Source organism: Hydractinia symbiolongicarpus, chromosome 7 (genome assembly GCF_029227915.1).
Source record: "Hydractinia symbiolongicarpus strain clone_291-10 chromosome 7, HSymV2.1, whole genome shotgun sequence".
Lineage (NCBI taxonomy): Eukaryota > Metazoa > Cnidaria > Hydrozoa > Anthoathecata > Hydractiniidae > Hydractinia > Hydractinia symbiolongicarpus.
In genome coordinates this window covers 15594811-15610499 of record NC_079881.1, presented here as the reverse complement: position 1 = coordinate 15610499, position 15689 = coordinate 15594811, and the positions used below count along the sequence as shown (strand labels likewise).

Below are 15689 nucleotides of genomic sequence, written 5' to 3'. Positions count from 1 at the left end.
TAAAAAAACACTTTTTTACTTATTTTTTGAAATTTTTAAAAAATAATAATGAAAAAACAACAACGAATAAACAAAAAGATATAAAAACAATTTGATTTATTTTATTGTTCATTTTTTTGAAAAAAAATGAAAAACAGTTGGAGAACATTTTTGTCCGACGGCCGGGCTCTATCAATCAATCATTTTTGTTCGACAGCGTAACCTGTTCTGCAAATTATTACTTTGTTCGCCCTCCTGTGGCACTTCTAAAATGGCGCAGAAAGAAAACAACATGAGCTCTGCACTTGAAGGCCTCAGCAACCTTGTTCGTGCTTTGGAACAGCACAAAAAGAAGCCCGAGCAGAACAGCGAATCAAACAATGTTGAAGAAGCTGTACATTTACTCTTCCGTCCAAATAGACAAAAGAAAAATGGTAAAAAGCTACGTTATTTTGTTTCACAAACCACTTTCAGTTTTTTGGTTTTGTGACTTATATAGCTAGTAGCAATCTAGCTAAAAACCAAGTTACAATGACTACAATATATATTTTTCCCGAAAGAGCTGGTATGGGTAACAGCTATTTTTGTGACCTTTGTAATGTCATTTTTGAATTATTTTAGAACACGCAGATCGGAACACTCTCAGCAGACGATTACCATCTTCCACCAAGAGACCTTTTACTAATACCAATAGTAATACTTCTAAGCGAAGGAAATCTGCAACATTCATGAAAGATCTTGTGTTAATTCCTTCACCAAAGATTAAAGTTATACCGAAAGGTGAATTGAAGGAACATTTACAATCATCAGGATTTATTGTTAATGCCTTCGAAGTTTTACTTGAATCTCAGGAGGAGGAAATCAGAGAAACGATTTTTGAAAAGTTCCAAGATAAACTTCCAAGCAAGAATCAATTTTCATTTATGAAACCTGTACATAAAAAATTAATGAATCCTTCAGGCATAAATAACATAAATGGAAAAGTTTTAAAGCATTTGTCTTCTCCTGGTATAAACGGGTGCATATATATCAGGTCTTTAATTGACATAACTAAAAGTTATTTTAGTGCATTCATCAATTGCTATGAAGAGGAAGAAAAGGTTGAATCTGACAGTGACGATGGATTATTAGAAACGCCAGCATTTGGATTAATTAAAGATGTAAATAACTATACTTCAACAGGCCAAATTGAGTCATCATCTCAAAGTTCATCAAAGGATCTTGTGCTTGAACAATCAGAAAAAAAACTTGGCTGCAGTACAGAATTTGTGATGAAGAATTTGGTTGATATTCGTACAATTCATGCGGCAACAGGGAACAAACAAAAAATTTCAATCAACAGGTCAGATACATATTTAAAAACCACTTTAATTCAACATAAACGTGGTCAAATTGACATATCTTACTTCCCAGAAGTAACCTTCGAAAATGGAGAAGAAGGCATGGATGCAGATGGTCCAAAAAGGGAATATTTTTACATATTACTTGATCGATTGATACGTGGAGAAGGAAGCATTCAATTGTTTGAGGGAGATATAAATCATAAAGTTCCTGTTCACAATGAATGCCACTTGGACAGTGAGTTATATCTCTATGCTGGAAAAGTTATTGCACATAGCATTCTACATAACGGAGGACCAGTTATTGGTTTATCTCCTGCATATGTCCATTTTTTGATTACTAATGATATTGCAGAAGCATATTCTGTTGTAACAGATCAAGATTTTCCAGATTTTGAATTACGACACATAATGCAGCAGGTGGTTATAGTATATATTCAGTACTATTGATTCTAACTTATTATTATTTGACTTTTTATAATGTTTTATGTCATGAATTTTTAGATGAGAATGTTAAATTTATAAATTTTCGTGTTTTTTTCAGATACGATCATGTGATGATGACAAAGAAATGTTTGCATATCAAAGTAATGATTTCTTACAGTGTGAACTTAAAGCTGCTGGATTTGGGCATTCCATGCTTACAACTAAGACCAAGGACACAGCTTTGTATCTGTTAACTATATATTGCATCTTTAAAATGAGACATGAAGAAACAGAGCAACTACGAGAAGGTTTTGAAACCATCTCCCTTATCAGTGTGCTAAAAAACAATCGAAGCATTTGGAAAGATGTATTTCAATCCACATCTGAAGTTGTGATTCAGGCCGAAGATCTTTACAATCAATTTAAGTTACCTAAGGCGATAAAGGAGGCAGAAGAGAAAGCACTGGTGTTCTTTAAAGACTATGTTATGTCATTAGGTATATAATTATTTTAAATTTGCTGCAGTATATATAAAATCATTGTTTCCAATGTTAGAATGGCAATCCACTTTGTAAAAATGTTATTTTTGTATCTATTTTTGTATTTTGTATCTCAGCAAACGGCAATGAAGATACAGTTGATGAAGGTATTTCTATTTTGTATATTTTTAAGTTACTAAAATATGTGTCATCATTCTACTTTACATTTTTACTTTCTAGAAAATTTTTCCAATTTTTTATAGGACTATAATTTGTATTTTTAATATTGTTTGCAAGTTGATGTATTTCTTATGGGTGTAAAATTTGCAGCTTCTTTTTATTTTAGCTATCACAACAAAAGACCTATTAGTATTTTGTTGCTCTTCGCCAGTTCCTTTAGAAAATGGCGTTACTCTAAAGTTCAACAGGAGAGGTAAACCATTGCCTGATGCAGATACGTGTCTTTCGATACTTTCGATTCCAATTTGTCATGATGCATATAACGATTTCAAAAAGGCAATTGATGCTACCTTACGATTACAAGGACAGGGTTTTGGACGTTTGTGAGTTTTTAATATATATATATATACATGTTTTTTTTTCTTTTTGCCGTCCTAAAACGTCCAAAGTTATACAAACCTGGAAGTTTAAAAAGATTATTATATAAGATTATTATATATTATATAAAAAGATTGTTATATTATATGTTGACATTATGTTTTATTTTGCATTTCTGCAGTTTTTCTTTACTTTTCGTTATATAAAAAGGAGACTTATTGACTTAACTAATTTTCATAATGCTAATAACAATAAAAGGCTTGAAAGTTTTTTACGTTAGTGAAAAATATATGTGTAGGATACTATGTTTTGTTAGTGATTACTAAAGTTTTTGTTATTTAATACGAGTAAATGTGAACTTCTGATTAAAGTATTTCTTTGATACACTAAAATACATTTTTGTCTCTGTTAAAAATTAACAACTTTTTAACTTTACATACTCCTACTATCAAGTGCCAAATAAACGCCAACCCACCAACCGAATTAATTTTTTGACCCTTATGTTCCATCGCAAGAGCTTAAAATCGTTTGTTTGTTATTCGACCGTACATCAGCTTATCATAGCGCATGTACCAATAATTCACGAGTTTGAATGTACAAGTTTATTCCGTGATTGTGGTCTTCAGAAAGTGGGTCAATATTTTGCATAAAATTGTCTGGTAAATTCAGAGCTATCTCAGGAACATTTACGTTGTTGATCGAATCTATTAAAGGAGCTGGACCGTCAAGTTCGACTCCATGTGTACCAATGTTTTCATTTTCCTCCATTATCTGTCTCAAACCGTTATCAGAAGAATGCCAGTTCATATACATGCCTTGAGTCCACAGCTGATACGGCGTTCTATTGCCTTCAGTTGATAAAGGATGATTATTCCACTGCTTCACAAATTCCTCGCAAGCACGATTAATTCTAGGCAAAAACACGCTATGCAATGCGTACAAATCTACATCATTTACGGGGTCTAACATTTCTTGCTGCTCCATGAAATAAAAAATGCCTTTAAAATAATCAACCACCTGTATGACTAAGTCGCGCCAAAGCCTTTCGATTCTTTGATTATGCATTGATAGTCCAGTTATGACAGGCTTACTGGCCACACCAAAGTGTCCTAGCATCCATCGTGCCACTTCAATATTTTCTATACCGTGGTCAGTGCGAATTCTCCTAGGGACATTGTATTTATTGATGGCTTCCAGAAATAGATCTAATACGGTAGTGCTTCTGTTATTTGAATTACATCTGAGAAATGTTACTAATCTTGAATAACCATCTATACATCCGTGAAACACAATGCGCCATCTAATTAACTTATGATGACCATCCATATGCCTAAAAGAATATTTTAAGAAATGGATATGGGCATAACGCAAACACCGTTTGTTAATTAGGGAAACTTACTTACCACAGCGAATTTGGAGATTTCACATTGTACCTCCTTCTTTGTATACAATTCCTTCGTCTCATCACCCTGCTCAACGCGTCTACCCTCATGATTGATTGTCGCAATCTTTCTCTTTTCACCTTAATATGTTTGCTGGTAATTGCACCTATTACCATTCTTTCGCCGCAATTTGGGAGTATCAAAAGCACTTCTCGAACTATTTCATCGAGTTGTTGATCAGTTATGTCTGAATATTCTGCTTCTCCAAAAGGTAAATCAAATTCTTTACGACGACGACAGAGTGTTTTGATACTAATACCAAGCATTTGAGCAATGTCCTTCCATTGATATCCGATCTTTTTCAAGCTAATGACTTGTTCCTTTGGCACTTCATACTTTGGTCTGCCAACCTCACCAGTCACAGCTCTAGGACTAATGTAAGCATTGCTTTTATCACCACCTCGACAACGATGTTTCACTAGTTCTTCATAAGAATTTTGTAGTGACCTAATAACTTCTGGTATACGATCACTTATATCAGGCACTTGTAAGTACTCTAAGTATATTGATGCTAAATTCCATATAATTTCGTCAAACTGAATGTTGTAAATTTCCTGCCCGATTTCATTCAAGGGCAAAAACCTGTTTCTTTCTAAACCATTTAGAAACGTAATTGCAGCTGTAACATGTGGAACATATACCGCCATCATTGTTTTTCTAACATCTTCATTTTTGCGCGGAATTTTAAATAAAATGCCGAACAGTCATACTTGTCGAAATTTTGATTGATTGATTGACAGGTGCCACAAAAAAAGAAAAAAACATTTTTTGAAAAAAGTAATAATTTTTTTCAACTAAAAAGAAAAAAAATTGCGAAAAAATTTTTTTTTTCGTATTTTTTAATATATTTCAATATCAAAAATGTTTTTTTCTTGCAAAAAAGTTTTTTTGTTTATTTTTTGGGTTTTTTTAATTTTGTCCCCTCAGGCGCGCCATAATATATTTCAAATCCGAAAATAGTTTAAAATCCACAAATTATTGTGATCAGCGAAGCCTCGTGGCCATAATGGCATAATGGCGGCTGCAAATGCATGCTTTTGTTTTTGTTGTGGAAGAGAATTCTACTTAATAGAGTTGTTCTGTCCTAATTGTGGAATGGAAAGACGTGCAATAAAAGCTGAAACTGCAACACACAACAAATGTGTGGAAAATGTTATTAAATATTACTTTAATAAGGGAACTGAGTACAAAAAGATAGTTATATGTATTTGAAACATTACAACGAGATTGATATCAGTGTCAGAACTTTAAAACGCCGTCTAAGAGCGATGGGCTTAAAAAGGAATGAAAAACCTGACGTGGATTCTTTAATTCGTCAAGTTATCAAAACCGAAGGTTTAATTACAAATGGAGTCAAGGGTTATCGAAGGATTTGGAACAAGCTACGTGTGATACACGGCGTTTCAGTAAAACGTGACGAGGTTATGAAAGTTGTTAGGGAAATCGATCCGAAAGGCTCTCATAACAGACAGGCACGGAAACTTATACATAGAGTATATAATTCACCCGGGCCAAATGCTGTATGGCAAGTTGAAGCCTTTTGGATTCCCTATTCATGGATGTGTAGACAGTTTTCCCCGCAAAGTCATTTGGTAAAAGTTAGTTGTACCAATAATTAATCTGTAATACCTGCTCACTTTTTCTTAAACGCTCTTGACGAATTTAAAATGTCTCCAGATATAGTACGAACTGATTGTGGTACTGAAAATGGTCTAATGGCAAGTTACCAGTCACTTATTCATAACAATGTTAATGCACATAAAGATGGAACTTCACAGTGTCACCAAAGGATTGAAAATTTATGGTCTCCTTTTAAGCGAACATATCCAACTTGGGTAATTGACTATTTCAAAGATATGGTTGAAAGTGACGCACTTCGCTTAGGTGATCATTTTCAAATGGAATGCGCTTGGTTTAGCCATTCTTGGTTAATACAATCAGAGTTAGATAAAATGAGAGATGAGTGGAATTCACACACCATAAGAAATTCCAGGAACGCCAAAGTATGCGGAATACCAGATGAAATGTTTTATCTTCCAGAGAGTTTTGACTATAGTTTCTTTTTTACATATACATACTTCTTCTGTAAGCTACTGCAATATAATAAAAGTTGTGATAAAAACAAACAAAAAAAAACAAACAGAACAATACACCTTTCCCGAATTTCATAAATTATAATAATTATGACGTTATCTAAAATTTTTAATGGTTCTTTACTCTTCAAATAAGAATATTCAGATAGAATATTAAATTATCATGACAAAAATTAAGTTTTTAGAGCAATATAATATTCTGGTTGGATTATATATAGATTTAAAGAAACTAATTATTTTGAAAATGAGGCTATTCTTAGGAATCTCGGCTATATGAAGGGTTTGACCGTAATTTTCAGCTTGGAATTGAAGCACTTAGCGAATAAAAAGATTTACGAAATTAGGTAATTTGTTCTACCGTTTGCTAAGGAACTTAGGGATATGAATCATTTTTAATATTAACCTCTTTAATTGAGTTTTGCATAATTAGGAAATTCTGGAAAGGTCTATTAGAGCCAGTTTCCAGTTTTTTTCAGAAAACTGTCTGAATTTTCTACGTTCTTTGCCTTTAAAACATTCAAGTGGAAATTCACTACAACATAACAAAAAATATAAAATCAACAAAAGATAGCAAGTTTAAGGTATATTTTGCAATTTAATCTTGCTGAAGCAACAGCCATTGTTAATTGCGAAGGACATGGTCCGTCTCATTTCATCTTCTGTTTGATTGTATATCGTATCCTTTGCATAAATAAAGGTCTACTTTTGAAAATGGCTTAGCTAGCTCCTTTTTGTATTTGTCAACAGTAAAAACTGTTTTTGTCCCAGGTATCATTTCAACCACTTTCTGGTCCGGGTATAGCAAGACATATTCTTATAGACCACAGAAAAATAGGTCATGGTCTGCATGCTTTTTGTTTGCAGCCTTCAAAACAGTAGCTGCTGAGGCATCCCTAGCAATACGCAGAGGAAACTTAGATCCTCTAACACAATGGAGCAGCCCTTGTTCATTCTCTCTCATAATTCCAACGTTAATAACAACACTTTCCGTAGATGTTTTACTGTGTAAAGATACAACCTTTGCTTTCTTGCTTTTAAAAACCACCTTACTACTATTACTTCCTCAATCATCGTCACCCAGCTCTTTCTTCTCCATTGATTGTATTTGTCTTTCTCCTTGAGAATCGTGATGTTCTTTCATTTGACTTAATTCGTTGATAGTCTATCAATGACACTTCCTCACTGTGGACAGGACTTTCTGCTTTCTTTTTTTTCCAGAAATAATCGCTACAAAATTCGATTTTCTTCCCACATGACGAACAGAAACGGTCTGCCATGCTTATTTACAAATCATTTCGGGCACATGTGACTTTTTGCAGGGCAGGGCTCTGGGAGAATTGGATTTTTAAAATATATTTGTGGATTTGAAATAATTTTGCGTTTTTGAAAAACATTTGTGGATTTGGAATATTTATGCGGATTGAAAATATATTTGTGGATTTGAAATATATTTGCGAATTTGAAATATATTTGTGGATTTGAATTATATTTTCGGATTTCAAAAAAATTCTGTTACTGATTTGAAATATATTTGTGGATTTAAAATATATTTGTGGATTTGAAATATTCCGTAGAAAACGGCTATCGGCTACCTTAAGGGAAGAAATTTTCGCGGGAATTTAATTTCGCGGTTGATCAAAACGATTTTTTTCGCGGAATTTAATTTCGCGGTCGAGAAAAAAATATAATTTTCGCGGTCGAGAAAAAATAGTCTTTCTAAATTGTTAATTACTCGTTACATTCATCATCGATAATGAAGTCAAATGCGTTTCTATCAAAGTCTTCTTCGAACCCCCATTCTGCATCATCATCATTGTCGTCGTCATCTTCATCATTTTCTACGATTTCGTTTACGTATCCTTCCCGTATCTCGTCCGATACTTCGATGAAGCTGGGCTGGTTAGCAATCTCATCCGGTGACATAGCCAACGGCGCTATCTCATTAAACGGGTCGACGCTTGGTAGATTCAACTTTCCTTTCTTTATCGCATCATAAATTCCAGCAATTTTCCAACCTTTAACAATAACATCAACACCAGCTACTGAGGCGATGTGATTGTAGTAGTCCACAATCCAACTTGCATGTAATGGTTTCATAGTCGTTAGTTTGAACTCAATGTTGATGTTTTCCACTTTTACTCCAGCATCAAGGGCGTTCTGAACCTGTTGTGTGTACCAATCAGAAAACTTGCTTTTCATGAATTTCTTGCAATGGCCGTTTACTGTTAAATCCAGCGGCTGGAATAGATGGGTCATATTGTTGGGTACCATGATGAAAAATATGTTATTTCGTGTTAAGTGAGACGTGACTTCGTCGGTGATTTGGCCACGAAACACATCGAATACCAAGAGAGCTGCTTGGTCTGGCTTTCCCAGTGCTTCTCGCTGAGCCTTGACATATGGTAGAATAACCTCATCGATAACTTTTATTGATTCTGCTGTATTACTGAAGTGTTTTGGGTTAACACTCAAGCTAAATGAATCAGGGAATTTGAATCTTGGGAGACTTTGGGTAGTCTTTCCGCCGTAAATAAGTTGGATTGGTAGGAAGCTTCCATCCAATGTGACCACAAAGGTAGCTGTTATGCAACGTTTATCAGATGAGCCTGCGATTCCGATAGACTTTGTGCCTTTTTTGGCCAATGTATGGTTGCCGCTTGGTACGTACTTGAGTGGAGTTTGGTCCAAATTCATTACGAGACTGTCTGGAATGTTATGTTCTTCGACAAGGGATACGATATCATGCAAATAGAGTAGTTGTGCTTCTTTTTTCGCTCCTTCGGGTATTTCGACCTTTCCTGTTGTTTTCATGCGTTTTACAAACCCCATTCTTTGAAATAAGCTCTTAGCCCAAGATGACGAATCGAGATCGATGTGTGCTAAATTTAACTGTGGGTTTCGTGCAATTAGAGCTTTGGCAACTGATACCGCAATGGCAGACGTAATTATCCCCCCTCTGTTTCGCACCGCCAGTAGAAATTTTTGGACCATTTGGTCCAAAGTTCCTAGTAAAAGTGGTCGACCTCTTCTGAGAACTGCCAACTCACGTCCGACAGAACGCTTCTCCTTACTCGCCTTTTTTACCTCGTCTTGATACAGTTTACACCACCCTCTAACAGTACTTTCGTTCAATGGTTGGCTTCTTGATGAAAATTTCCTCGTAGCAGCAGCGGGGCCGTGGATTGCAGCATATTTGCCGATATTAAATCTGTCTTCGTTTGACCATTTTTGGTAGGACTTTCTGTTGGTCTTTCGAGGAGTAGATGCGGCTTGGGCAGCAGCTTGGAAATCTAACGGTCCTAAACCTGATTCTCTCTGCAAGTTACGCGACGATTCTGAAAAATTAAAGGGATATCTGGGTATTACATTTGTATCAAATAAATATCAACTGCTTTAGAATTTTAATAATTCTAACAAGGCTTTAAACTCGGAAGATTTTTGCTTAAAAAGTAAGTATTACAATATGAAAGTTAATAATAAAAAGTAGTGTTACCTGAACTTGACATTTTTCTTTCGTCTTGTTTTGTCTTTTTCACATGAACGCGTTTGTTTACATGTGTCAGTTTATCACCCAAACTCAAGAACACGAGTGAAAGATATTTTGATCGATGAACAATACAAATATACAAAATTTGTGGTTTAATAGACCATTTCTATATATCCAAAACGAGACGAATTTCTATTAAAAACTTTCAATGGTTTTTTTTTGTTTCGGGAGAGCAAATAAATGAACATTCGAAAAGAAAAATTTTCCAGACAACAATTTTCCCGCGTGTTTATCCTATTGTTTGAGGGGGAAACCCTTCGATGAGAGCAAATAAATGAACATTCGAAAAGAAAAATTTTCCAGACAACAATTTTCTCGCGTGTTTATCCTATTGTTTGAGGGGGAAACCCCTTACTCGCTGAAGTAAAGGAGACTGAAGTAAAAGAGAGTCAAACAATGAGGACAAACTTATTGAGACAAGAAGGAAACAAGAAAGTACAGAAGAAAGTTACTGTCACTGTAAGATGGCGTACAGTAAAGTTTTCGAATTTTCAGCAGCAGTAAGAGGATACCATTATTATAAAAGCTTTTGGAATCCTCAGAGAGAACAATTTCTAGAATGTCATCACGAGTTTGGAAATCCCTTTGATCGTTTCGCGATCAAGGTTTGCGAAATAGGAGATACAAATGCAGTTGGTCATCTTCCACGAGAGATCTCGCGTGTTACAAAATTTTTCATGGATAGAGGAGCAATCGTTAATGCCAAGCTTACAAGTGAACATTATAGACGCTCTCCCATCGTTCAAGGCGGTATGGAGATTCCATGTAAAATCACAGTGAAAATTGCTGGTATTTGTATTAACCTTCTGTTGATGGAAAAATATAAACAACTTATAGAGGAATTGTACATTGAACCCAAGAATGAGGAAAATCTGGGATCCTTTTTACAACCTAATAATGTGACCGAGGAAAGCATCAATTTACCTTCCACTTCATCCCAATCGAAGAAGAGCAAGTCCAAAGATGAAGCGAGCAATCAGAAAGATATCCGAAGTTTTTTTAGCAAGACCATTAGCATTAAAACAACTACTAAAAGGCGAGATGGCAAGAAGAAAACGGAAAAGATTATCACGATTGACTCTGATTGATTAATGAAAGTTTTATTGATTATTGTAATTCTTAGAGCATCTCTTATGTTAGAAAAGATACTTTTATGTATATGCCATTTCTCCATTCTCAGTTTTCACTGAATTTATAATTCCAATGCAAATAAAATCAAAAATTTTCGCGAGAATTTAATTTCGCGGTCAACAAATTTCGAAAAATTTCGCGGGAATTTAATTTCGCGGTCGGTGAATTTTTAAAATTTTCGCGGGAAGAAAATTTCGCGGTTTTTTCCAAAAACCGCGAAAACCGCGAAATTTTCTTCCCGCGAAAATTTCTTCCCTTAAGGTAATTTAACACAAACACATGGTTTATACCAAGTCCTGATAATAATTGCATAGCTGGCATGCTTTGTTCCGTACGAAATTGACCCGTTGTACGAGGTTGGTCATTTTTCGCGCTTGTACGAAGATGGGCAATTTTGTACGAAGATTGGCATTACAATTGCTGTACAAAAATTATGCAACTAATAATTTGGTTTAGAAATGAATATCTAAGCATTGCTAAATACATTTAGTAAACATTATAATATCTTAAATATTCTCTGAACGTTAATTTTTGACCATTATTATCTAATGATTGTACCAACTTCGTACAACCTAAATAACTGTGTACGAGGTTGGGCAACGTCATTGCTCCCACTTAAAACTTGATTCTTTTTATCCATACCAACTTCGTACGACTTCAAATACTATATACGAGGTTGGGCCTACTTAACTTCTAATTTATTTGAATTTTTCTGATTCGAACCAACTTCATACAACTGAGATAACTTTGTACGACGTTGGGCCTACTTCACTTCTTCTACTTAGGTTGAATTTTTTTTAACAATACCAACTTGGTACAACTTAAATAACTGTGTACGAATTTTACTGTGTTGAATTTTTTCGAACAATACTAATTTGTACAACTTGGAATTTTAGTAAAAGAGAGACAGGTATCCTGTCTAACATCAACGCTGCTCTGTACCTCCATGATTAGACCTTTTAAAAGCATACATCATACATTAATGTCCAACGAAACCCTCATAATTCGCCATTTTTAGCGTCAACAAATAACTGCTGTGGCTATATTCGCACTTATTACAAGCTCGTGAGCTTGTATTAAAACGCAAATGTGTCCTACAAGAATGGAAATTTTTGCCTCTCTGAGCACCGACACGGGAGTAGTCGTGTGTTCGAATCTCATCTTGGTAACTATTTTTACTTTTTTTTTCTTTTTACTATCTCGCCCGCGAGGACGTGTTTACAGACTGACCTAACGAAAATTGAAATTTCGAGAAATTTTCTATCAATATTATTGCCTATCCGAATAGCAAAATACATCGTGTCTAACTTCAGCTTTTTATAAACTTTTTGGCGAGGTTGTTTGCGTATATCATACGTCTTGTTTGAATACTGTGGCACCTTCTAAATTTTTAAACTTAACAAAACACAAAAAATGTTTTAGCTACCTCCTAAATAAAAAATATTATTTTTACCGGAGAAAAGCAAAGAAAAATAAGAAATATAATAGTTAATTGCGTAAATATTCAAGTTCAACGCAGAAAAAACGGCATTTTATTAAATATATTTAGCGTTTTCTGCAATGATTTAATCAAACTACATTGGTGACAAACTGTTTTTAATGATGCAGTTGAAGTTGCTAAGAGTTTGTTGTTCGTGCATTGCCGTAGGAGGCAACTGAACTATGCTGTGGAGAAACAAATACTTTTTTTCGTTGTTATATCTTCGGCTATTTTTTTCACGTCTGATCGCACAAGGCCTAGGGACTTTTTATGTGCGATTTTACCACGTCAAATAATTGCCGACGCGAAGGTACATGTTTTGAAAATATGTCGGTAATTAACTTGGCAAATGCGAGTGCCGTCTCAAATTACAAAGGTTGTAACCGCCCTTAATCCTATTCGTGCTGGAGGGGGAGGGGTGATGCAGCCCCTTCCACCCTTCAACTTTTTCTATGACTTTTTATGGGCTTATAGTCATACCTTGATATTTGCCTTCCAAAATATATCCTTTTGAAATAAAAACCATACACAAATGTGTGACATGTTCAATGATCAGTAACTTTCAAAACCTGTGTCTCAAATAAAAGTCCTTTGAATAAAAATCATGCACAGCTTGCGTCTCAAATAAAAAGTCCTTTGAAATAAAAATCATGCACATTTTATTTTTCGTTTGATTGCTCAGCTATGTGAGAACATATGCAGAATTAAAAAAAATAATTGTTCATAAAGAACTTTATGCAGAATTAATAATTGAAAAAATAATTGTTCGTAGAGAGCTTTCGTTTCACTTGCCGCGCGAAGGTATACGTTCTGACTATGCAGTCAGTAATAATTAAAGCGCTGCTGAAATAATACGTAACAGGGTCACGTGCCACTAAAAAAGACTGGAGCTAGAATGAAAATTTTTAACGAAGAAGAAGGTCGAAGATAACCAAGATTGCGGTCGAGCGACAAGAAAAATAAATATTTAAAAAGCTATATCTGGAGTTACATGAAGTTTTAACAAAAAGTAAATATATCATTTAGCATTTCTCATGCAAATCTTTCAGATGAGTCCAACTTGTAAGAGTACCTCGGGATCCCTTTAAGTTACAGTTAAAAGTTCTTTATATTTATTAGAATGAAACTAGGACTTGCGTGTGCACTTCTATGTATAAGAGCTATTGTTGTAACTTGTAAAATATCGATGTGATTATGCCTGTAACATGGATGATGTTTTGAAATAATTTTTGTCGTTTTCCTATGGGTTTCTATGGTTTTTTGTTTTGTTTTCTAGATCATCTAGCTACACCTCGGAAGGCTAGAAGTTTAATTTATAGACAAGAACGTAATTTAACTACATGCGAGACGTGATTAAACAAACAAATTAAACCCTATATGATGTTGTCATTATTATTTTGTAAATTTTTAGATTTAAAAGATTGGATTCAATTATTTACAAAAAATAGAAGTTAATTTTAAATGTTTTGTATTGTTAGACTGCTTTCACAAATGTTCAAGACCCACGCAATTAAAATTTCCAGAAGATAAATTTAGTTTTATTATTTTCTGCACCCGTTTTTGTCTGATTTTTTCTTGCGTTGTTTTAGTGCCTACACAACTTCTGAACTAAGTCCTACATTGTTCTCACTTATGAAACTTTACGGTAGTTTAAAAAGAAGTGCAAGAAAATTCAGATTCTGGTTTGTCCTTTTTTTCTAACAAAATGCAGACTCAGGTTGTTAGTTGTAAAAACAGTTTTGTTCCTATTCATCGGAAAATATTTGGGTTCTGTCCTTATACAGTTGTTCTTACATAAAAAAGCGCGTAGTCCTGTCACATTTCCTAACAATTCCTAAAAATATATACCAGAGTAGGTTATTTAAATTGCTCAATTAGTTCTTGCAATTTTCCCGAATGTGGTGGCTCCCCGAAATTAAATTCTAGTGTAGCAAAATTGTATTTCGGCAAAATAAAAATTACGCTAGAGAATTAGTACGCCGTTTTCGCAAAACTGAGTGTCAAATGATCCTATGTTTTGTGCCATCCTGACTACGGAAGGGGGGAGGGAGGGTGCTAACAGCTTCAAGGCCCATATCCCCGCGAACATTGCCGCCTCTGGTTCTTGATGAACAAATTTTGCTTGCAACTTGCGAGAATGCTTCGCAACTTTTTTTAATTTCTAGTGTGTAATGTTTGTTAGGGCACACGGCAATGGTAATTATCAGATTGAAATACATAAATTCATTTTGGTAGGTGTGACGCATATTAAGGAAACTAATTCCTAGAAATAGCATAACATTTTTTGGTTTGGAGCTCATATGAAAGAGCTTGAAAGGTTGTGTAGCAATTTGAATATTTTTTTTATAATGTTTGATTGGTTCTTTAGAATTTGGAATAAGAAGATTCACTAATTATCCATAATGTCATGAGAGTATGCTCTGCAAGGTTGTTAATTTAACATTTTTGAAAAGCCATATAGAGTTAAAAATGTTCTCTGGTCCTTCACTTTGACGGGTTTTAAACATTTTACATAATTTTTTTTCATTACCATAATTATGCTCATTGCATATTCATGACGTCACAGTTTCGCATAATTAGCGCTAATTTTAAGACAAATATTCGAGAACGATAAAGATTTTTCAAAAAAATAAAAAGAATTCTACACAACTTTGAAAGATGTTTCATTTGAGCAGCTCAACTTGATTTTTAGCGGGAGGTAACCTTTAATAAGATATCTCTTATAATAATACAGAGACTGTGTCTGTTTGTAACAGGCAAAGTACATATCGTCATTTTCCTTTGATGTCGCCGAGAAACTTAGGTCTAATATGTTAAATTTTCTGACGTTACAACGCGACGTCAATAACACTACTTTAACGTCAAATATCCTATATTAAATCAATGAAGTTATTACAGTGCACCGAAAATTTTGAGGCCAAATAACTTGAAGACGAGTTGGTGACGTCAATGATTTTTCACCGCGTAGGTAACTAGGGAGAACCTAGGACCAATTTGGGTAATTTTCCAAAACCTGGTTCCCCAATCCGTTTCCGAATGGACGGGTTGATGACATCATCACAAAACCTTTAAATCCAAATATCTATGCAACTATTTCTCAAAAGTACGTGATCCTATACATTTTCTTGATCATCGTTTCAAGGCCTATACGATAAAGGTAACAGGGATATAAATTTCGGAAAAAATTTTTTCGCGTTTTTAACAGGCCATTGCT

At 34.5% G+C, this 15689-nt stretch overlaps 2 protein-coding genes across 2 annotated transcripts; one reads left to right on the top strand and one right to left on the bottom strand.

The window, feature by feature from the left end:
- Positions 1–40: 40 nt before the first annotated feature.
- LOC130649267 (uncharacterized) lies at positions 41–3010 on the top strand. Its single transcript, XM_057455517.1, has 5 exons — positions 41–413; positions 601–1739; positions 1864–2242; positions 2362–2391; positions 2571–3010. Exons 1-5 carry the CDS (start codon positions 251–253, stop codon positions 2789–2791), a joined length of 1932 nt encoding a protein of 643 aa, XP_057311500.1. The 5' UTR covers positions 41–250; the 3' UTR covers positions 2792–3010.
- A 126-nt stretch (positions 3011–3136) lies between these two features.
- Positions 3137–5013, bottom strand: LOC130649269 (uncharacterized). Its single transcript, XM_057455519.1, has 2 exons — positions 4186–5013; positions 3137–4112 (listed from the first exon to the last, which is right to left on the bottom strand). The coding sequence occupies exons 1-2, from the start codon at positions 4872–4874 to the stop codon at positions 3341–3343; spliced, it is 1461 nt and encodes a 486-aa protein (XP_057311502.1). The 5' UTR covers positions 4875–5013; the 3' UTR covers positions 3137–3340.
- Between the last annotated feature and the right edge of the window lie 10676 nt (positions 5014–15689).

What these genes read in the sequence shown, in the direction of transcription:
- LOC130649267 (XM_057455517.1), top strand. Translation starts at nt 251, where the DNA reads ATGGCGCAGAAAGAAAACAACATGAGCTCTGCACTTGAAGGCCTCAGC. An exon ending in AAATAGACAAAAGAAAAATG is followed by an intron (nt 414 to 600) that starts GTAAAAAGCTAC and finishes GAATTATTTTAG; the next exon opens with AACACGCAGATCGGAACACT. An exon ending in TACGACACATAATGCAGCAG is followed by an intron (nt 1,740 to 1,863) that starts GTGGTTATAGTA and finishes TGTTTTTTTCAG; the next exon opens with ATACGATCATGTGATGATGA.
- LOC130649269 (XM_057455519.1), bottom strand. Translation starts at nt 4,874, where the DNA reads ATGATGGCGGTATATGTTCCACATGTTACAGCTGCAATTACGTTTCTA. An exon ending in AAATCTCCAAATTCGCTGTG is followed by an intron (nt 4,113 to 4,185) that starts GTAAGTAAGTTT and finishes ATATTCTTTTAG; the next exon opens with GCATATGGATGGTCATCATA.